The sequence below is a fragment of the Oryzias melastigma genome, linkage group LG13 (assembly GCF_002922805.2).
Source record: "Oryzias melastigma strain HK-1 linkage group LG13, ASM292280v2, whole genome shotgun sequence".
Classification (NCBI taxonomy): Eukaryota; Metazoa; Chordata; class Actinopteri; order Beloniformes; family Adrianichthyidae; genus Oryzias; species Oryzias melastigma.
Window position 1 is genome coordinate 12,955,746 of NC_050524.1, and position 24,592 is coordinate 12,980,337.

At 36.4% G+C, this 24,592-nt stretch overlaps 1 protein-coding gene across 7 annotated transcripts in view; it reads right to left on the reverse strand.

Annotated features, from left to right (window-relative positions):
• The window catches only part of igsf9ba (immunoglobulin superfamily, member 9Ba), a 100,221-nt gene that overhangs the window by 72,525 nt on the left and 3,104 nt on the right, over positions 1 to 24,592 (reverse strand). For all 7 annotated transcript variants that reach the window (XR_004948960.1, XR_002919749.2, XM_024276592.2 and 4 more), the window contains exon 2: positions 4,374 to 4,571. Coding sequence is in view for 5 of the 7 variants with exons in the window: in XM_024276592.2 (XP_024132360.1) it covers positions 4,374 to 4,571 (198 nt within the window). In the remaining 2 variants the exon portion in view is untranslated. The remainder of the gene's footprint in view (positions 1 to 4,373; positions 4,572 to 24,592) is intronic.

Sequence of the window (24,592 nt, forward strand, 5' to 3'; positions counted from 1 at the left end):
CATCATTGGCCACACCTGCCAGGTGAGCCGAAGGGAACCGAATGGAAAAGGAGGCCAGGCTGCAGCAGGATGTAGTAGCCAGGAATTACGAGGGCGGGGCAAAGCAACGAGAGAAAGAATATTAGAAGTCCTGAGCTTTGCAGTCTTTGTCGCGATAGTTCACTAGCTCACACTTTCAACACATTCTCATCCCCAAGTCGTCACATATAGATGTTTGGTTAAGAATTCCTCCACGTCACTTTTTGATGTTTTGGGTGTCCCCAACTCGTCGTTTTTTGACGTGCTGGCTGTTCTTAAAATCACTGATGCAGATTGGTCCTCGGAATGCATCCAGTGCCAGTGCAAAAACCCGGGACCAGTTCCTTAACCTGGTAATGGTTCGGCTAAAATCCCGCGTCAGGTACCAGTTTGGGTCCGGTACTGGGTCTAGTGCCGGTACCATATCTAGTACCGCGGTACCTCAAGTACTGCGTCTGGTACCGCATCTGGTACTGCGTCCGGTGTCGGGTTAGGATATCAGTACTGGGTTAGGGTACTGGTGTGCTCCGCGTCCTGAAAGTCGGGACCCGTGATTTAATGGGAGCAGCCAGCACATCAAAAGACGACGAGTTGGGGACACTCAAAACACCTATTTTTGACACTAAGAGGTTCTTGACCAAAAGTCAATATGCGACGAGTTGATAGTGATCATGTGTTGAAACTTTACATTTCCCTGACCAGTTTTGAACATCTTTATCAATTTAAGGTATGACATGTTTTACTTGCTACTCTGGTACAGTTGAGGCACGCTGCAAGACAGTTACTGAGGATACAACGACTAAGAAGAAAAGTTGTCAAAAGTTGTTTTAATGAGCCTGCATTGATCCAACCATATTTCAACGAGTTGCTGTGTATCATTGTTGCTCCATTACTCAGAATACGTCATATAATGTACAGCTACTGCGGCCGTTTGGTCCCGTTGTTCCACTCCGAGTATGGAGCCTATTAAGACTGAGGAAACTGAGAGCAAACTGGAGCTCAGTCCAACTCCAAACGAATTGAGACCACCTCAAAAAATGGATCTGAGAGAAGTTCCTGGTTCTAAACCAGAGTCCCCTTGGGTGTATTCAGACAGATAACTTGCTGGTTCACGTGAGCTAACTAAATGTGTCCAGTCTGAATACACCCTAAAGCTGGCCTCCTCGTTCCTGGACTTTGAGATCTACTACCCTGCCTGTTTTCCAGCTCTCCCTTCACTGCCTGCTGCTGATTACCTGGACCAGGTGTGTTCTTTCAATCATAATGTGGAGTCATCTGACTGAGCTAATTAGGAAAGTTTTCTAGAGTTCAATAAAACGACTGGACAGAGCAACTAATTTCACATTTGATCCACTGTTCAGTACTTTTAAATCTAGGGCAATACTTTAGGGCAGAGCAGCTCATTCTTGGTTCTTGAAATCTACCACCCTGACTATGTTCCAGATCTCCAAGCCCTGCTAGTCACCGTTTCATTGTCTTAGTTTTTCCTGTCCATAACTTTCATGTTTGGCCTAAGACTCATTTGTCATTTTTTTTTCAGTTTGGCCAAAAAAGGGCAGAAGATTTTACCATAAAATTTTGAATCTCGGTGTTCGGAGGCAACCAAGCTCCAAACAAATGACGGGCAACGGTAATTAGCTCCTGAAGAGCAACTAAAGAGCAAGATATTTCTCTGAGGAGCAACTAGGTCAAAACGCAGTAAAACAGAGTTTATTTTGGAGGTAATACTTTTGCTTATTCCCACACAGTAAATAAAAAAAAAGGAAGTCAGGGTCTGACACAAGCTCCAAAACCCTTTCTGTGAATATCCATTCAAGGCTGTCCTTAAGAGAGAGCATGTTCTTTGTAGTGACGCCATCCATTGGTTTGTGCTGGGTCCAATTTTTTAGCTCAGCTCTCACTGCCATCTTGGCTTGATTTGACATCACTGAACTTAGGATGAACTTCAGCAAACAAGGAGGACAAAGACACCTGCAATCTGCAGAGGAGCTGAGCATTTAAAAGCTATGCCTTGAATTCATTGCAATTCAGATATCAAGAGCTGCAAGGTTTTATTAATAAGACTAATGCTTATTAATTATGTAAATCTTGAAAAAAGACATGGAATTAGGGGAAAAATAATCTAGAAAACTGTAAAGCGCCAATAATTATATATATCAGGGTTATGAAAATACAGAGAAAGACAACATTTGGAAACTGAAGGATAAATGTGATTATTTGAAGCCATTCCATCTAGTTCTTACACAGCACAGACAACTAAGGTTTGAGGATTCTGCACTTTTTGTGATATTTCTTTGATTTTTTTTGTTCTATTTTTCTTGTCACATCAAGTTTAGGTTATAAATCCTCCACAGCTGTCTGGATTTGTGTGAATGACCCCCAGATTATTTCAGTCTCTGGTTTTTAGATCTCCATTGGTAAATCATCTGCAATGTCAGTATTTTGGTTCTCTTTGGGTTTTGTCATGTCTACGTTTATCTATTATTATTATTTATGTATTTATGAATTTATTGTAGCCAAAAAAAAGAAAAATGGCTAATCTCAGTCTTAGATTACATAGATTGCACATTTGCTGTACTTTAAATTATAATGCTACTGTATGAATCACATTGTAATTTTCATATTTTTAAATTTTCTATATTTCACTTTATGACATAATACTTTGTAATGCTTAAAAGCCTATTTTTTGAAGTAAACCACTGCTATTTTGCAGTCTTCCACATTCTAAACTTTTTCCTTTTATTCCCTGCTGTGTGCACTGTATAGACTCTGTGCTGCATTGTCAGTAGAGTGAGAGGGAAGCCATTTATGTACAATGCAGTAGTAAAATGCTGACCCAAGTATTTTTTTCCCCTTTCATTCATACAGAGCTAAAGGCCCTGAGCAGTCCTGCATGCCTGCATGTACCACCCTGTCACGCTGTGGTTTTACTACTTACAGGCAATGTGGCATGCAAAAAGTACGGCAAAAACAAAATGCTTCTTGAATATCCCTCAACGGAGCATGAAAAAAAAAAAAAAAAAACAAGGCTAAACGGATACCATGGTCCAACCGTACAGGAAAAACAGGAAACAAAGCTTGACATAAACTTAAAAAAATCAACTAAATGGTCCCTGATCATCACAAACACCTGAGTTATCAGGACCTAATTGTACGTCACCCTTGCGAATGAAAAAAGATTTGCACGGCAATTTATTTGAAATCGCTTGTCAGAATTTATTCTGCTCTCAGCAAGAACTTTGTGATTAAGTCGTCAGCAGTGCAGAGAAATCTATATCTTAAAAACTAATAAAAATGCTATAAGATGATTTAAGTTTCACCACTACACCCATCAGCTTTACAGAGGTAAGGCGCACGTTGACGCAAAACTAAAAAGAATAGAACAAGTGAAGCAAAAATATATTTAAGTCATTTCTGCACACGGACGTTAAATTATATGAGGATTTTTTTATTGTGAACGTTTGCAGTTGTGTGGTTTATATTTCCCGACATCTGTATTTGCGGTGCTGCTTTAGAACATCCTTTGATTTGATCCTTTATGGCTGAGACACATTTTAAGTTTTTATTTTCTTTTTCAATACACGACGAGAAAAACTTACACTAAGCGGTAGCCACATAACGCTGGTGAGGAGCGTGTGGGGAATGTCTTTGTGCATATTTTAATAGCTTTCAAGGGGGTCAGACATTCGAAGAGCATGAGATATAAAAGTGAAACCCGAATGAACATCAATCTTCAGTTCAACATCACGCTGATGATTGTGGAGGCGACTAAATAAACAGTATGACCTATGGATTAGTGAAATACTATGATTCCTTTTTTCCTCCAAGCCTCATCCTTCTTAGCAAGAGATAGAAAATACATTTTAATTTTTCTGATCCTTCTCTTTTATTCTTTTCATGTTCTATTTGTATAAGGATGACCTCCATCTATTCAATTTTACAGTACTGGAAAACAGGAAAATCTAATATTTCTTCAATCAAATGAAAAAAAAAACATATATGTGTTTATTAAACCAGATTAATCGGATATACTTATGCTTTCATTCCTATTTTTTTTATATTAAAAATTATCACTAAAAGTTCCCATAAATCAGAAGAAATTGAGTGATGAGCATCTTTGATGGGTTTTATTTAATCAGGGATTTTGGTTTTAGACCAGCCAGAGCTGCTTATACATGGTAAGGAAAGAATTTCTACCATAAGCAGCATGAAATTCTGTCAACTCCATGCTTTACACAGCACTGGGAACAAAACAGCGTTGTGGATTTAGTGTGCTTGTGTACTAAAAACATTCACAGGACGCTCTGAAATCCCCATTGAAGACACACTCCACAACATGAAAGGTTTAATCTCACCAGTGTACTCTGGATCCACATGAGGAGGGTAGAAGCGGAAGTAGATGAAGAAGGGAATAGGGACTCCAAACTTGAACCATTCCACCACGTAGGGGGGCTGCTGGCCATCCAGGGGAGGGGACACGTCACACCCCAGGATCACGCTCTCGCCGGCGCGTGCCGTCACAAAGCGGGGCTCCTCTCTCACGCCGTGGGCACCTAAAGGGAGGATGAAAAAATAAAAACCGTTTAGGTCCCGCTTCTATTATCTTTTGATCTATTTTTTTGTTTATTGGGGGGAACAATAAAAAAACAGTCGTTTTCTACGACATAGTTTCTGCAGAGCGGCAGACTTGGGACTTGTGGGCCTGAAGACATCCTGCACTCACTTCCCGTCATTCATCTATTTGCACTCTCCCTCACTAGCTTACAGCTCCTCACAACCTCAACCTAACATTAAAGGTTCCACAAAGATGGTGAGCAATATTGGAGCTATTAGACCCTTCTTTAAAAAAAATGTCAAAATGATTATATTATGAAATGCAAATCTATTTTTTTGTTTTTTTTAGATTTTTAATGTGTATAATTGTGAATGTATAAAATTGTATAATTTAATTTTTTTTGTTTTATAAGCCTATATGGTTTTTTTTTGCGTCTTCCTGCACCTGATTTTTACGTATTTCTATACCTGTTTTTTGCTGTTTTTAAGTGTTGTATAAGTTTAAAAAAATAAAAATAAGCCACATAGTTCAGACATAAAAAAAAATTAAGACATACAGTACATGGATCTATTTCTCTGCAAGTGGACAGCTGTAGCACCTACAAACACAGACTTATTCCAACAGCATTTTGTCATATGCTCCTGAAAAACAACAATTTGAATACAGAAATACTCAAAAATACAATTTTAATCCTATTTTTTTTATCTATGGCTTTAATTACACAAAAATCAACAAAAACAATTTAAAAACATGATTTTCATTGGAGCCTTTAAACTCAGCAGTGCTGGAGTATCACGTGCAGGAAAGCATGGTGCGGGATAATCCTCGTGCAGAGAATTCCTGCAGCACAAGCAGGAAAATCTCATCTGGTTCAAGCCATACAAGACTAATTCACAAACAATACTTAGGTGCCAAAAGAAGAGATCGATTGGAAGTGTATTTTGCTTAAAGTGTACGGCCCTGTTCAAAGCAGACCACGCCGTCCGAGCAGCTGCCAGGCACAGACGTGCAGCCTCTCTTTTTCATCAGCCGTCCCTTATCATGACCCAATTGTCGTCCGTCACCTGCATCTGTTAGCGAGTGCTAGTGGTGGTACCATACTGTATGCTATCAATGAGCTGCCAAAGGGGTTCCATTGATCATAGCTGGCTGTTGCTCAGATGGGCTTTACTATCAGCACCACCAGGGCTGGCATTTGGCCACGAACGTCCTGGCACGCTGCCGAGCATTGACCTATCAGACGCCTCAAAGGTCGGCATACCTGCCTCAGCAGAACGCTCATTCTGGGAATGGATTTTTCTGCAACTGCCACCCCCGCTGTCTTTGAGCCGGCTGCATCACTGCCGTCAGAGCCGGATGACTACCAGCCCTCACCAATGAGGGGTGGGGGGTGGGTGGAGGGGGATTGCTTCGGGGATCAAGAGACATGCTGACGTTTCCCTCCAGAGGACCACCAGCTGAATAACTTAACGCTTTCATTAGCAGTATCATTTGCATTATCAGGGCTAATTTTGCCTGAAAAACATGTACTAAGGACAGAGAGGAATTACAGGTCCAAGCAGTCTGGCTGCTTCTGTCAATAATGATGTTTCTACACCTTTGCTTTTCTTTTACACTGAAAAACCAAGAGAGAAAAAAAAAAACTAAGAGGAAAAGCTTCCCACCATAAAGGCATGTGCAGAACTACATGACTCCTGTTGCTAAATATAAGCCTATAATGAAACAAACTAGCATTTTATCATCTGTCATTCTTTGGTAATTACTTCCATTGAATTTACTAACATAAATATATTTTTTTGTCTAATTAAATTTAAAGACAATTCCAAATTAGTCGAATTGGCTGCAATGTTGATTTTGTAAATTTTTAGTGAGGTGTCGAAATTAAAGTTTTTCTATGACTCTATTAACTTGAAGGGAGTTTGGTAATGCGAATACTAAGTCAAACTGAATTGACTATTCAAACAATTCAAACTCTTGAGCTACATTCACCCCGCCCTCAGCAACGTGTGTTCGAGCAGCCACTTCCAATGAAAAGCTTATGTAAACACGCGTTATGGGCTAACACATTCAAAAGTCTCACATTCACATGTAGCTATGCAAGTTCTTAGGACTGTTCTCAGGCTCGACATACAAAACCTGTGGCCATCGGACGCCAATTGCTAGTGAAACCAGGTCAAATTTTGACCAATCAGAGACTCGGATTTCGTCGAGACAAATGAATGACATTCCCTTTAGTTCACTGAAGTACCAACCATTTGAAAATTAATAATAGCGATTTGTCCTTGGCCATAAATATATGACACTAGGTCTTTCATATATCAGAAAAGAGCTGTGGAATAAAAAAGCCTGGAGCAAGATTGGCAAGATTTGCCCCGTTTTGACATTTTGTACCAAGCCTCTTCCAACTGTAGGTGGCGGACATGCACTAGTAAAAAGTAGAAAAATAATAAGAATCCACTCCCTGCTTGTCCAGTGTGAACACTATGCACTAAATACGCGTTCAACAATGCGTTCAGCTCGTTCTTCAACGCGCCTCAAATTTGACAAAACTGTGTTGATCGCTTTAAACAGTATTTCAGTGCGATTCTCAGACTTCCAAAGTATCTTGGATCTCCTTCTGCTTCTGTTCTTGACTATCAGCATTGTGTCCTGAGTGTGAAATAATATTAGCCCAATCACACTCACACACGTGCACACACACATTTGCAGAATGATTTCTATTTTGTGAAATTGAAGTTTCTTACTGACAGAATTTAGATTCCAGAAATTCAAATGACCTATGTTTCTCTAAGAAAAAAAGAAAGTTCCTTTCCACGAAAAACAAAGAAACGTATTTGAGGAGGTGTGTGGGGCCACGTGGGGGGGTTCTGAGGGTGCTGTTCAAGCTAGAAGCGCCCCTTAGTAATTGTGTTTACCAGTTCAATCTCCATTATCCAGTAACAGAGTTAATCTACTTTATTCATTTAAGCCAGCACAGATTCTGGACTGTAGAGCAGATTTAACCAAACGACACATTCTGAAGTGGAGATGCCGGTCACATGCTTCTGTGCTGGAATCTCCTGTGCCGTTCTGATGGCATGTGTGGCTAACCAGAACCATATTCTAAACAAAAACTGGAACTTGATGTATATCCTCAAATTCTCCTCTTCATCCAGTCATAAGTACTGAAAAGATCTGCAGAAAAAAATCCTTTCAGTTCCTTTTATCACAGAGCTCCATAACAACTTAACAAAAACACACTTCTGCACCACATTAAGTACCATGTCTGAGTTTATAGATACCGGACCATGTTCTGAACCTGACACATTCCAAGCGTATGAACAAAAACTACAGACTCAATCCAAATCTGGTGTCTTTGGGAAAGTATAAGCAATAAATGTTGTCAATGTAACAATATAATCAATATATCAATATAAATGTGCCTTCTGAGAATTTAAGTTTAGTGGGCTCAAACATCTAAGAAATATATTTGATTTTAAAAAAATTGGCTCTGCTGATCTACTTTACGTGTTAAACTTTTCTTTTGTAGAAAAAACATGTAATTGAAGTGTTTTTCTCATGATGGAAGACATTCATAAAATAACTGAAGACTAAATCTGCATTTCTGAATATTTCTGTATTCAAATCACACTGAATCAGGGACAGATGGAAATCGGATGCTTGAAAAAGCTCAGACTTATGACGCAGTCACTGTCGTGGGCGAGACAAAGCTGTCCTTTGCTCCAGTTCTGTAGCACCCTGCAGACAAACAGATCCATTTACGTCTTCATTTTCCTCACCTGAGCTGCCATCTGGCTAAAACTGTACGGCTGGATAGCTCTGATATTGTTCACTGTTTTTTTCTAATATAACCTTAGCTTAGGCTTGTTAGGTGCTAACGGTAGAGAGTGTAAAAACAAGGCCTGATGGGAACATTAGCGGAGATAACTTCCACTCCAATTGTTCCGCCCACAACGATACAGGTATTTTATTTTTTATTTTTGCTTAAAAACAGCATAATCATAATTAAAAGACCACTGGGAACAATTTTACAAAAAAAAAAAAACATGGTTGGAGTGGGACAAAAAAGCTGCATTTAAAATCCTCCTCTAATTATGTTTTGAGCTATTCTAAAAGAGTTCCTAGTGATCTTTTAATCATTATTATGTCATTTTTAGCCTAAATAAAAAAACCTGAGTCGATTTTGAGGAAATAGTTTTGCCAGAGCAGCAGTAGTTCAATATAAATTCACCTCTGAGTTGTGGATCATTGGTGTGGAGCAACCCCGCTCCCCTTCCTGTCACTCATAATCCTGAGATGTTTACATGCTTCCCGCTAGCTTACAGCCCCTCTTCAGGCCCACAAGTCCGTCGTACAGTTTTGAGGTCCACCCAATGTATTATTATTATGTAACAATCTTTCTCTAACAACATTTTTGTCGTTGGAAAAATAATTCTTCTGATTCACATCTGAAAACAGAAATCCTCAGATTATTTTCAGCTAAAATTTCTTTATAAATGTTCTCAATCATCAGAAAAATGCCACAAGAACACTTAAAAACACCTAAAAATACCTTTTTCATCTACGTAGATCTTCAAACAGCCTTAAAATTAACTAACTTTTACTCATATTTGTAACAATTGAAAATTTTATTTTTAAAGGAGCAATGCTTTGCCTTTAAATCACAAGCATTAGTAAACATCGAGTAGATCAAGCATATAATTTGCTTTAAAGATGGACAAAAGGGTAACTAAGACTGTAAAGGACCCCATGAATTAAAAAAAAAATCTATAAAATGTTGCAAGTAAAATATGAATATTGCTTTTTATCAGCATTTTTCCCCTGCACTTGAATTCCAACTTACTCTTTTACCTCACAAGGATAAAAAACATGCCTTATGAAACACACTATTGTTTAGTCTAAATAAGTAGAGTCACTTGACATGAAACACAGCTAAAGCTCTCTGGCACAAGAATGCTAAAATCCACTGTTTTCTCGGCAGACAGTTCATGCTGAATAAGTTTAGCAGCTTAAGTTTCGAGTTGACATTATTTTTAGGTGCTTGTGGTGGGGAGAGCTTGTCTGGGATACAGAATACACTCGGAGGACCATAAAATATTCCAGGGCTAATAGGTCTCCACTTCCTTTATGAGCTTCTCATGAGGCAACAATCAGCATCGGGTCGGCGACTGCATCTCATTCAAGAGACTGCAGTGGGTTTTATAGAAGCATATTGAGGGATATATTTGTTAGCATAGATTGTAGACATCTTGAGATATAATTGCAGTTTTGTGACTATTTTAGCACTATAAATGTCATTTTAGATTTAAGACAAAAGCAGGGAAGTTAAAAACCTCTAAATCAGACATCTCAAAGATCATGAGTGGTTTCCCCTTACTTTAGATTAACTGATAAATGTTTTTTAAATTATTTTAGACTGATCACCGGTAAATTAAATAGCTAGGATTCAAAAATCAAAGTGCAGGGGGTGTTGCAACCTGTGTTTGGCACTGATTAAACAGACAGCCCTGCAAAGAGTCAGTCAGAGTGAGTGCTTGGGCTTCAAGTAATGATTGTTTAGCTACATTATCGACCACTGCACTAATTATTTTTTCAATTAAAAGTTTAAACATTTACCTCTGAGGAAAAAAAAGGCTACAAATAAAAAAAAGAGCCCTGCTAAATAAGGGTTTTCTAACCTTTGGTTGAAATTATATATATATATATATATATATATATATATATATATTTGCAAATTGTTATTATCCACTTACAAAAGAAAAAATTCCGGTGCACAAATATGTATATATATGGAAATAAACATTACTTTTATGCAGGATAAAAAAATATGCATCTATTTTAATCTATTTACTTAATAAGCAACATTTATTTGCTTTTGTGTAAACATTTTCTCCCTTCCAATAAACCTTGCGTGCACAGAGTATAAGATTTTGCTTTTGACACTCCATAAAAATATAAAATGCATGTAATATGTAACTTCTGTCGCAAAGTTATTTAACTTAATTTTCCATTATCTGTAATGAAAAAAATACAGAAGAATATTTAATTTTATATTTTTTAACAACTGGTAATTAGATTAAAATGCAGGCAAGAAGGGGTTAATCATAGAAAAAAAGGTTTGGCTTAAAAAAAAGGGAAAAAATTAAAACATACATATATTAGGTTTAAATGTTCAACTTTTAGAACTATGTTGATAAAAAGTTTAAATATAGGTCTATATCAGATTAAAAAAATGTGATTCAGATTTCAAGATTAATTGCCTTGTGGTAACCATTTATATTTCTATAAACTGAAGAATCAATTAAAAGACTAAATGTTGCACCCCCACTGTTTTGTTTTTGCAGCCACACAGTCAGTATGAGAAACCTATTCATCCCTAAACTGTACTTTAAAATTCTTATACATGCAGGAAAAAAATGAAGCAGCAACAGAATTAGGTTGACCGATTCACAAAAAAAAAAAGATAATAATGACAAACACCAAAAACCAACAAGAGACATCTGCTCGAGGTCAATCAACAGCCGTCAAATCATCTCTGCAGAGTAGTAGGGGCACGCAGGGTTAAATCCTCAAGAGCTTTCAAGTGGCACCAGCTCAAAATGACTCCTAACACAAAACCCAGCCCACACAATACTTTTGGTAATGACTGCAGGTCTGTACAGTAAATAGCCCCTTCTGGGCAAATTTGGGAGGATAATCAGGCAAAGAAGAGCAGCGATGGACTTAATACAGCTCCAAAACTTTAAATATTAGCAATTTCAGATGAGCAGGGCTCAGATTTTTTAACTTAAACTTGCTAAACTTCTTTCCCTGAACCACAGAACAAAATTTTACAGCCAAATAAAGACAAATCAAATTATCAATTGCTTTGATGTGATTCAGCACAGAGCTTCCACTGCTCACTGCAGGCTGAGACTCTGTGCAGGGAGAATCCAACGTTAAAAAGCTTTGGGGATTTTTGCATGCATGCTACACGGCAATGAGGACGTGAGGCCGGCCTGATGTGGGGACTGTAATGGAATATAGACTGGACATAGGCTGCAGAGAGAATCTCAAGGACGCGCAGCCACTGGGCTGGATGGGCCACTGACAGGGCGGTAATTGAATGCCAGCCTGCATGTGTTGAAGGTCACATCAGAGAATGGCCCTAGTGTGTGCAGCAGTTTGCTCGTGTGTGTCTGTAGGTGTGTTCATCTCAGAATGCAAAACAAAAAAACGTAACCCACAACAGAAGAATTCAATCTAGAACGGCATTCTTATTTCTCCTTGACTCTTTTGTGTATTTAGGAAGTGAAGAGTTTCAGGTTCCTTGCCACTATGTCATTCATAGTTAATAACCATTCTCCCCCCACCAGTTTCCTCTATTACATCTGGTGGAGAACATGATCTCTACAAAACTACTCAACTAAACAAACTTCATTCATAGCCGGGGTGTCTGCAGGGGTCTATTTGTTGTTGTTGTAAATGCACAGACAGCATTTCACCAACATTTTTAAGGCTTTATTTTTTGAAATAACAGCAAAACTGACTGAAGTAGAAAAAAAAAATATGTTTATATTTGCAACCACTCATCTTAGAAGATTGGGAGCAAGATTCAAGTTCAGTATCTCAACCATGACTCAATAGAGAGCTTTAACATCTCACTATGGAAAATGCTACATAAATCGTAGCTCCACCCACTAACAAACGCGCAGACAGTTTAAAAAAAACTCTACTGTTGGCAATAACTTTTTAGCATTTCCCCAGATATTTATATATTTATATTTATCAAATTTACCATTGATTCCCAGATTGAAAAAAGAAATCAATTTTAAACACGTTGTGTTTGTTTAGCAATGTTGACTTTTAGGAACCTCTTGGGACCTCCGAACTGAATCGAGTATTGACTTTGCAGAACCAATTAATATGGAGCAGCAAGAGTCTCCACAGGAAATGTTGAGTGTTCAGAATAGCAGGTGTTTAGATTCACAATCCTCCACCAATTTTGTACTGAAATGCAGCCTTTAATAGTTTTCTGAAAAAATAAAGAAATACTGTGTTTTTATGTGTTCTTGGTTTCTGGTGAATCAGACAAAATTGTAACATCCTGGATGTATTAATTCAACTAACAGTTGATTTGATTTTCTCCTTATTCTTAGGGGTTTTTTTTATTGATTGAGAACATCCCAGCCCCCAACTCTGTCAGGCAATGCTCAGTCAGGGGTGCAACGGATGTGCTGACACCTGCTCGGACATCCAACGAGGAGACAAAAATGAAAAAAGGGAAGGGTGAGATGGACTCTAGCAGAGGTGCAGAGAAAGTCGCACTTGCAGATGTCCAGCAAAAATGAGTCAGAAATTCTCAAAAACTATATATATATTTTTTTGCAACTTGTATTTTTAAAGTAACCAATATGATATTTAATAATATTCATTTGAAAGGAAGTTTGGCTGCCACAACAACCCTATTAGTGCACTAGCATTGTTTGTTTGATTGCAGCCATGTTGAGATCTATCTATTAGGAATCAAAAAGTCACAAAATGTAAAATATTAAAAATAGAAAAAATAGATCACAAAACTCCTAATTTAGATGACAGGTTTCTATTAACTAAAATCCAGTGATATACAACCAAAAATCAACTAATGATGGACTGATATCATATTTTCCACCCGATATCAATAACCGATATTACTCCTACAACAGTGGCCGATTGCTGATATTTGCCGATACCAATATTTAAGTGTCGACAATAACAAAACGTTTAGATTTTTGTTTCTTCATTAGAAATGTACAACTTCTCTTTCATAGTACAATCTCATTGTAGTTGACATTTTTAACATACGGCAAGGGATCTCAAAGGAACAAGTATTGCTTTAAAACTGTGACAATCTGAACATACCATTTAGTGGCAATTAGACATAAGTTTCCCATTGTCTGGAATGTATCCCTATCAAAAATAAAATGCCTGTGAAAAAAGTCAAAATAAAAAGTGACTATAAGTAAATGAACTTTGGCTGTTCTTAATTTTACTAAAATTAATTGTGTTATTTTTATTCAACTCGTTTTACTTTTCATGCATTTTTAAAATGCTTGTTATATAAATATTACTAAATACATTCAAAATTTTGCTTTACTCAGTGATTTATAGTGATTACACATCACTCTTGAGTAGAAAACTAAGAATATTTAACCTCGTGGGATTCTGGATTCTGTAAAAACAGAAAAATTGGATCAATTATTAAAAGTTCTGTAGTTTGTTACATTTAAAATATTAGTTTTTTTTTTTTTATCAAATTATGTTTTCAAGTCGAGCAAACCATCAACTCAAAATTTTAATTAGGTGAAAACTAATAGTTTTAAAAGTAACAAATTACAGAGCTGTTGTTAACTGATCCAATTTTTCACTTTTTTCAGTGTAGCTGAGTTGCTTCAGAACAATTACTCAACGTGGTTGTGTGCAACCGCTTGAAGCAAGGCTTTTAAGTACATTTAAATCTGTCCCGTGACAGGAATCTAGTCGAAACAAGTAAACATTTCAAAAGTTAAGTGTATTTGACAGAAAAATATCAGTGGATTTTTTTCAAATCAAACTGATGCCAATAAATTTAAATTATGCACCAATACCAATACTGGCATCAATATTTCACTCATTCCTAAAATCAACACTACCAATAAAAGTTATGAAGATACAATTCTTCTGATAAAACAAAATTAAATATAATTCATTAAAGAAAACTTCAAGACAAAGACAGAAGCAGAAATTACTTTATTTATTAAAGCATTCTTAAAGTTATCAGTAGATAGAAAAAGTATTACAGCGCTGAAAATATAACTATGAAAAGCAAAAATAAGTAAACACTGGATGACACTTTAAAAGCAGAACTTTTTAACCCAGCAAATGCATTTTCTGCATCTATCTGTAGGAGCATGTGAGCTCTGGTTTAATCCCTTATTTCATTGGCAGCTTTCGAGTTTTTCGAGTATCCACTTCAAACTCCCCAACAGGGACAAACATATTGACACACTCTAAAACCTTCTTTTTTGTTAAAACATTTTTTCAATAGACATAACCAAAACGGCATTTTTTAATTAGATTACCTTTTGTTTGTTTTTATATATTTTTTAACAACATAATTGTGGTAACATGTGAACAAGTATTATTATTTTGGTAGAGTGTAGCCACAGATAATGACATTTAACATCTGTATATTTTCTAAAACTATGTCAGCATATTTAGAGTTCATAACCCACTAATTATTTTCAACGTAAAAACAGGTGTTACAAATGAACAATGACTCATCGTTTGCTTTTGCTCAGTGCTATTTTCCTATAGGATTACCATGACTACACTTCAAGGTTGATATTTTCATATTAAGTAAACTTTGGAAAATAGCAGCTCAACCTAAAATAAATATTACTTATAGCGTATTCTGCCTACTATCATGTTAACATAAATAAATGCCTCCATTCAGATGAGTTGAATTTTAAAGAACTACATGTGTTTGGAGACCCGACGACTAGCTAAACCAAAACCACATTAATTTTTTTTTTTTTTTTTTTCCCAGAATGCTGCAGGCTTTGTTTGCAAACTCCACTGGGACTGGACTGGCTGAAGCAGAGGGGAGGGGAGTATGGGTCATCGCCAAAGAGAGCTGGCAGATGCCCAGTGCTGAGTCTGCCATCCACAGCATGAGCACAGTCCCACTCTTAAGCTCATTACTAGGCTTTACTCTCACGATTGAGATGAAGTACAGCTCAGAAGGAGGGGGAAAATGAATTTGAGAGGAAAAGTCATGCCTTATGTCTGCTGGAAAATTAAAATAAAAAGAGCAACAATAAAAAAAATCTAAACTAAATCAGAAGATCATTTCAGTGTAGTATCTGATCAAATATAAACAGGAAAGACACAAAACAGATCTGCACAGCTAAAAATAAGATCATCACATTCCAGAGATGGCACAAACAAAGTACAGTGCATACTGACACTATGTGGAAAATTATACTACAATCTATGCATTTTAATAAATGCATCGTCAAATAACAAAATCTTAAATGTGTAATGGTTATCAAACACTACCAAAAATGTGGGTGATTTATGAGTCTTAGTTCCTGTAGCTTAGTGGTGGGCATATCGATCTGAGAATTTATACTATCGCTACTCAGATCGATAATGGATACTAGCATGATAAGATCGATACTTTCAAAACTTGTGTTACAGTTTTTTTTGTTTGTTGTTCTGTTATTTTTACATTTTTGTTACATTTTTGTTACATTTTTGCTTTTTTTAAATTTTGCTCTAGTTACTGTTTTCTCTTATTATTATTGTATTATGCAATTAATAATATACATGTTCTATATTTGATTAATATTCAGTTCAGATTGTCATTATTAATTCATTAAAATGTATTTGCTCTCTTTCCTGTGTCTTATTATACTTTTATTTAACAAAAAAATCATATTTCCAAATCTATTCTATAATACATTTCAAGATAAAAAAACTAACAATATTGGCATCAATATAAGCGTTACTAGTCCTGTTATAACTTGGTACCCAAATTCCCAGATCACCAACCTGTACTGCAGCGTAGTAGAGATTTGCATTCAGTTGTTGCACTCATCTAACGGTTCCAGAAATTTTAAAAGTAGTTTTTTTTTTTTTTTTTTTTTTTTTAAAAAGTCCCATTCTAGCTATAATTTAATTATTGTAAAATTGTTCTCAGTGGTCTTTTACTAATGAGCATACAATTTCGTCCAAAACCAAAAAGCCCGTTTCGTTTTTTTTAAGAAATATTTTCGGCAGAGCAGCAGGAGCTTATTTTAAATTTGCCTCTGGGTTGTGGGCGGGACTTTTGGCACAGAAGTAATCCTATGTTGCTATCCTAGAATTCCTTTGTTTACACTCTCCATTAGTTTACAGACTCTCACAACATCAAGCTAACAAAAAGAACGAGTAATGTTGGAGCTATGCAGCCCTACAGTTTTGAGCCAGATGGCAGCTCAGACGACAAAAGTGAAGACGTTAATGGATCTATTTGTCTTCAAGTGGAGAATCTAGAATTGAGGCAGAGGGAGACTTTGGTCCACCCATGGAGGTCGCTGCGCCACAAACCTTTATTTTTTTCAAATCAGATATTTTCATCTGTTACTGATCTATCATGATTTGAATAAAAAAATACGTAGAAATGCTTTTTTAATCTTATTTTTTAAATATATGTCCTACATGATGAGAAAAATGCTAACAAAAACCATGTTAAAACCCCCAAAACATGATTTTCATTGGAGTGGGTCTTTAAAGACACACAGTATTACTTTCCACACTTTGAATGAATGTTTCAGCTTTAATCCAAATGTTTATTTCTTTAGAAATGGCATAATGTTACACCCCTTTATATATTCTCAAAAATATTCCTATTAAAAATTCAGATAATGTATATTTGTATCTCTTTAACTACATTGGCATTTGAATGCAATACTCATTTCTCTCAAGGAAAAGATCATCTTATGATAAAAGTGCATATTACAATTTCATTAGAGTTAAATTCATGATTAAATATGAAGGTGTGATCAGTGAAAAATGAGCATTTATTAGGGAGATGTGTGATGCAGTTAAAACATTTTCCACCAAACTAGCTATAGAACTGTAAATGAATGGGGAGAAATGGGATTTCCTAATAGGTGCTACTAATGCTCAACACTGATATGAGCCCATTCTTTGTTTTGGCAAGCAAAAGTGATGAGATCATTGCATTGCACTTGTTGCTATAGCAACAATTTCAATCTGATGGAGCTCTGGGAAGTTGGGAAGGGTCCTTTTTCTTCTTGTTTGGCAGAGTGTCCTATGTGAGACTACCACTGTGTCTCTACATCTTCAGAAGTATTTAAGCGATCAAGTAAAAAAGATAAATTTTTTTAGCAACATAAAATGATAGTATTTTCTGATCAGTGTATAATAGAAGCATCTTTCTTTACAAATTTGCTAGCAGCAGCATTTAGATGAGAAAGAAACGGTTCTTGCTCCATGTAAATATAGCTGAAATTCACAGAAACCCCTTGCAGTAAATAGCTTTAGCTTAGCTAATCTGTTATTAGGTACGGTTTCTTACAGCAGTCTGAAAATGTCCTAAAACATGGAAATGGTTCATTGTGCAAGTCTATGTGCAATGTTTAGTTGCAGTGTCTGACATTTGAAAAAATCACCTAACTTCACCTGAATTAGCATTAGTTAATATCAAAGCTCACACAGCAAGAGAAAAGCTCACACTTAAAAGGATAAATAATTAGTAATAATAAAATACAAGAGATCATATTATGACTTTCCTCGTTGTGAAAGTAGTCCTTCATCTTTTGACATTTTAACTTTGGCAGACATTTATGGTAAAGTTGGATGTCAACACAGGAGTCTAAAGGGATCAAGAACACTACACATTTGAGCTGGGTTTCATTATCCTTTACATGGCAAATTTATTGGTTTATCTTATAATCCATTAGTATTGCTTTTATGCAAGTGCATCTTTAAAGTCCCACTCCAATCATATTTTGATCTATTGCAACAGCATTCCTAGTGTGTGAGTGTTTTTTAATGATTTGGTGGTTTCTATATATATATATATTTCTGGGACATAGTTTCTGCGGATTGGCAGGAGTTTTTTTTAAAGAAATTGGTTTGTGGGTGGGACAATTGTAAGGTTGCCCCTACTTCCCATCATCCATCTGTTTACATATGGAAGTTTTTCTTTTTCGTCAGATTATGAATTTTTTAGACCTTTGAATATTCTTTCTGATTTTTTTTTACATTTTTAATTTTATTTCAGAATTTATTTCTTAACCCTTGATTTTTGATGGCCTAGAAATTTGATGGAGAATAATTAGCTGGAAATAGATTTGATGGAAAAAAAAAGTTTTTTGTCATGATTTGATTGTCATGATATCAATGTGCTCTTAGATAGACTAGTTTGTTCTAGTGAGACAGAAAAAGTGAGTTTTATCCATCGATTTTTTTCGTCATTTTTTTTTCCATCGAATTTCTGGCCCATGGAAAATCAAGAGTTCAAAAAAAATTCAGAAAGAAAATTCAAAGGTTTAAAAAAATTCAGAATTGATGGAACAGAAAAACTTACATATTTACATACTCTCTCACTAACTTACATACCTTCACAGCTCTAACCTAACAATACTGAGTAACATTGGAGCTACAGTTTTAAGCCAAATGCAGCAGAATGGAGCTGTTCAAGGAGCTTATGGCTAGCCATAGTAGTTTCTAAGTCTCAAATACAAGCTTTTTCAAATGGTACTTTTGCATTTGCTCCAAAATCACCAAGATTTGAGTGTAAAACTACTCCAAAATGCAGTTTTAACTTTTAAATATTTTATATATGTCCTTCTTTATGAGAAAAATGCCACAAGAACAAGTTAAAAAACAGCAAAAACATTCATTTTCATAGTAGTGGGTGCTTAAATTGTTTTCAATTTTGTTTGCTAGTCGAATTGTTTTTGTCTCTCATTTGAAAAGGTGAAACCTGTATAATGAATTAAGTCATTACACACCAGCTGAAATGTGTTATGCCTCCCTTCTGTATGATTTTTGGATGACTATTGCTAACACATATTAAAAAAAAATCTTGTAAAATTAGAATTTCACATCAGACTAAGCAAAAAGGATAGTTTTGAGCACAAATGCCAGGCTTCAAACCCAAATGACTAAATTCTAAATGTTTTTTTTTTTATTATTATTGATGTTTGACATGTATGTTGTCTTTCAAAACAACTGCAAATGTTCCCTGAGTCTTTAAATGCTCAGTATGGGTTAGTAGGCTTTAAATTCACTGGGAAGACAGTCAACTTAACTGGTGTGAAGAAGACAGTTATCAACACCCTTCACATGGAGGTAAAGCAAAAAAAAAGGTCATTGTCATACAAGCTGGTTATTCACAGTGTGCTGGATCCAAGCCTGTTTATAGAAAATGGAGTGAAAGGATGAAGTGTGGTGAGAAAAGGTCCATCAGCAACACAGATAATTCCAGCCTTGAAAGGTTTATAAAGCGAAATCCATTGAAAAATTTGGAGGAGCTGGACTCTGTGTATCAAGAGCAACCACACACAGATGAAAACTAGACATGGACTACAAATGTCACATTCCTTGTGTCAAGCCACTAAATCAAAGACAAAGGCAGAAGACCCTTACATGGATAAGGTGAGAAAGAGCTGGCCTTATGCTCAATGGTCTCTCTTTTCACCCAAAACTAGATTTTGCGTTTCATTTGAAAATATAGGTCCAAAAGTGGAGAAGCACTAAATCCATGTTTTGGAAGTCCAGTGAGAAGTTTCTACAATGATTGATGGTTTTAGGCACCCTGTCACCTGCTGGTGTTGGTCCACTGGATTTTTAAGTCTCTGTTAATTCAGTCATACATCCATTTTCTTAACCAGCTGTGACCCACCTTTTGGGGTCACAGGGCTCCCAGAGCCTAACCTGGGCGAAGGTGGGCTACACCCTGGACAGCTCGCCAGCCTGTCGCAGGGTGTTAATCCACCCATCTACAAAAATTGCAAAAAAAATCATGCTGTTCTCTGATGACAAAGTTTATAGATGTTGATTTTATTTTTCCTGCAGAACTTGGCACCTGATAAAATTGTCAAAAGTACCAAAAGCTAGTTCATATCATCAAGAGAATGAAAGACATCAGACCCGACACTGCAGATAACCAGAGCTATCAATGCAACCTAGTGAGGGTGGCTGCTTCCATACCGCAGTGCATTAATGCAGTAATTCATGAAAAAGGTGACCCAACCACGAAAAATAAGATACTTTTTTGGAGCCTTCCATTTGTCTGATGTGATATTCTGATTCTCTGAGGTATTCAAATTTAGGTTTTCGGTATCTGTAAGACAGAATCATCCAAATTACATAAAATAAATGCTTTAAATATCTTAATTGATGTGTAAGGGTTCTATATTGAGAATGCCTTTTTGAACTGACTAATTTAAGTATATATATATATATATATATATATATATATATATATATATATAGGATATTCTGATGTTTCCAGATGTACCTGAATTAGATTTGTGTGCCAAAATACAACTAGTCATTAAAAAAAGTCTTAATTGTTTACTCTGAACTAGGGATGCTGTGCCTAAACTGGCAGTGTTTGGCACCGGTACCATGTCATTAATTTTTACCGGATCTATGAGTTTCAGCCTTATTGGTATTTGGTATTTCTTATTGGTGTCAACAAACCAACAGACCTGAAGCCAGACAGCTATGTTTCCAGATGTTTAAAAAAAACAGGATTTCATTCAGGTCATTGCATTTTGGTCCTAAATTACCTTGTTTATTTAAGTTGTTACCATAAAGTGTACTTCATTATTACAAAAACACGTTAGTATTTATTAAAAAAAATATTTTAGTGTTACAAATGAGGTCAAATTAATGTATTGTGTTTTAAAGGGTTCTCAAATAAAAAAAGGGTTTGCCTATTCATAGTTTATTTGTCTTCTCCCTCCTGGTTTTCATTGAGAAAAGTATTGATAAGAATACCAGATCGATAAACAGTATCAATAGGAGGAGTAGTATTGATAAAATTTTAATGATACCCATCCCTACTCTGATTGTCCCATAAAACCACAAAGCTGCAATATAGTAAAGATTAAAAAAAGTCCTGTCCTCTTTACATTTTATTAAAGCACTGGAAACCTTCATTGAAAGCCCCCAGACAGTTTCAGCATTCACATGAAACCAAGACTGAATAATTTAAAGGAACAAATTTATGAACCAGATTGAAAAAAGCTGGATGCTTCATCAGCTCTGAAGGGAAGTATAGATATGCTAGAGATCCTTCTCTTTTCCACTAGATTTATTATTTTTTCAGTAGCATTGGTGTCGGTCCATGAGGAGAGATTCAGTGAAACAAGCCAAACTCCTAACAATCACAGTTCTCTGGCATTGAACCCAAAACATGAATCTTTCTGCAGTATTTAACTTCAGCCAAAAATAATCCTTTAACTGAACCACTTCTCTGCTTTTCCCAATGACTCGTAATTACTACTACTTTGCTGCTAGAATCCCTTTTGCTTCTGTTTGATTGGTTGCCAAGACTTAGCTGACTTGTTTAACTAACCTCGGATTTTCTCTAACCATATGCTGCACACCCCCGCGGGTACTTGGCCGTAAACAATGTCTTTTAATGTCCATTTACTTTGACGAACTGCTCATGCGTCAACCTGTCTGTGAATGTCAAGAAAAAATGGGTAAAAGGTAAACTAGACCAGCACTTTTGTAAGGTTTGTGGAAATGTTATAAAAATTACATAATCCAGAAAACACTTCAAAATTGATGTTACGGGGAATATTTTTTTCCACGTGAAAAAAAAGCAAACATGCCTATTATTGTCTGACAAAACATGAGCTTTAGTAAAAGATCACACCTATTAACACTGCAAAGCTTTCTGTTGCACTATGGGGAATGACTTATAACCCTGGAAAATAACAGCAACTGAAAATGTGCTGAAGAGATCGCATGTGTGCCTTGTTATATTTATGTAATATTTAGGTGCCAGTGTTCAAAGATGGCAAGACTGGGGATGGTATCATGAAATACTTAGATAGTCCTTTAGAACTCCAAAGCTATGTTCCTACCAGTGGATGTAGCACACATTTAGGTCACGATGTTCACACTCGACAGGCAGGGAGGGGCTTCTTCTTTTTTTTTTTATTTCTACTGTTTACTAGTCCATGTCCACTACCTATAGTTGGAAGAGGCTTGGTGTGGTACCAAATACAAGACCCTGATTGGTCAAAGTTAAACCTGTTTTTTCTTTCAATGGCCAAGTGTTCTGTACATAGAGCCAGAAAACAGTCATGGAAACTTTCGTAGCTACAGGTAAACACAAGAGTTTTGAACAGGGAACCCCCAAAAAGCAGACATATATGTGTTTACATAGACTTTTCATTGGAAGTGTCCATTTGAACAATTGATGAGGGTGGTGTAAACGTACCTTAAATAGATCTGCCAATGAATCCCATAACAACGATGAGATAGAAGTCACTGAAGTGTCTATTCTTCTCAACATTTATCACAGAGGTAGACATAGCTTAGGGAAGTAAAAACTAAATTGTTCTTAAATTTTTGCAGATTTTTAAACAGATAATATTGGAGTCTCAAATTGGTGGCCCTTTGCGGCCCTCACTTTAATATGAAAGTTTAATGTTGATACAGCTCACGAGTTTTGCTTGAATGGCACTTTTACTTTGCTGTGTGCAGAGCTGACGAACCAATCATGGTGGGGTATATGGGTCTTGGGGACATGACATTGACGAGTGCTTGAAAGATTCCTTACTTTTTTTTTAAAAGTGACTACTCACACAAATTTTTCTCAAAACATCCAGTCAGTGCAGTATAGGGTTCTATTTGTGCCAAAAATATATTTTTGCGTCCACTCTGTCTACTGAACAAGTTTTTTGAACATTTGTTCGTGTCTATGTACTACTAAGCAATATCTTCTGCATGTCCACGCTTCTTTGATGATAGCTTTGTATTTGGTTTACGATGTTTTAGCTTGCTTTCTGTTTGAAACTTTCCTTAGCTAATTGCTAGTGTCATTAGCTTCTGCCATTTGACAGGACATGCAGAAGATATTGCTTCATAATGCTTAATGAACATGAACATATGTTCAGTAAGTGTGTTCCGTAGACCATGGACCAAAGATATAGACAGTGGACACAAAAGCATATTTTTGGCACAAATGGAACCCCGTATGACCCAGTCTCAGCCAGACTCTGCCTTCAGTGGCCCCAAGGTAAATTGAATTTGAGACCCCGGAGACACAACATACTAAAATGAGTCACTCAAGTGAAAATTTTTGAAATTTCAATAAGAGTGAAAAAATCAAAATGTTATACTAGTATTCCTAAATTCCCGACTATACGGAGGCAATCCCACAAAAAACAAACCCAGTTACGGTTGAAAAAAAGTTCACTTGCAAGTGAACTCTGGTGTGTTAACACCACCAACACCCACCATTCAAACCGGGTCTTCTGGTCTTTCCTAATCCTTATTTATCTAAATTACATCTAAACAGTTTAGCATATGTGAAATCTAAACTGTTTAGCACTTAAAAAAAAGCAAAATATCAACAAAGCAAGACTTGGCATACAACCTATTATTGCAAACTCAAGTATCCAGTTATTCCCGCTTATTCCTCTATGATAGAGAAACTAAGACTCTCGAAACGTCCTTGTCTGCTTAACCCTATCTTGACTAGAATGGGCGAGGAATGAAATGAAAGTCTGCTTTCATGAAGCCATATGCTCGGGGACAATAGTACATTACATTGTATGTTCTGCTGTTCTCACCACTATCCCTTTAGCTTTTTCAAACTGCCCACTCAAGGGAGGACTGACACACCTCGGTTGCACACTGGTGGGTTGTGTAAGTAAAGAGCCGAAATGGGGGTTTAATGTTAATGTAGAGCAGACGTGCCTCAAAGCCGACAATAGTCGTCACAGAGGCAACTGCACGCCAGAGCAAAAGCAGTGTTCTTGCCAGCGACTCTGCTGTAACTCAGCTGATCCTGCATCCCTTCCTCACTGTGTGTAAGCATGCACCGACGCGCAGCCTCCAAAAAGGCATCTTTATTACAACAAAAAAGACACAAGAAAAACGCAAAATGTGTCGATCCTAACATCAAAATATGTTAAAAAAGAAAAGCTTTGGTACATTCTATAAAACTAGAGGCGTCTTTTTGCACTTTTTTTTGTAGAGATGCACTAATCATCCAGCTGGAAGTCTGAATCCTGTAGCTTAGCTGCAGCTGCAATCAGTTCAAGCCTACACTGGAGCACAGCAAAAAACAGGGAATAGAACTGGAGACAAAACACTTTTGTTATTGCTTTGCAACAGTCAGAAAGCCCTTGAGACAGATACCTGATAGCCATTCACACTTTAGGCATGGATATGTTTTTGTAAATATTAAATTAGTCATTGCTTAAACCTCTAGGCATGTTATTCTGAAATATGTATACCTTATTCTCAACAAAT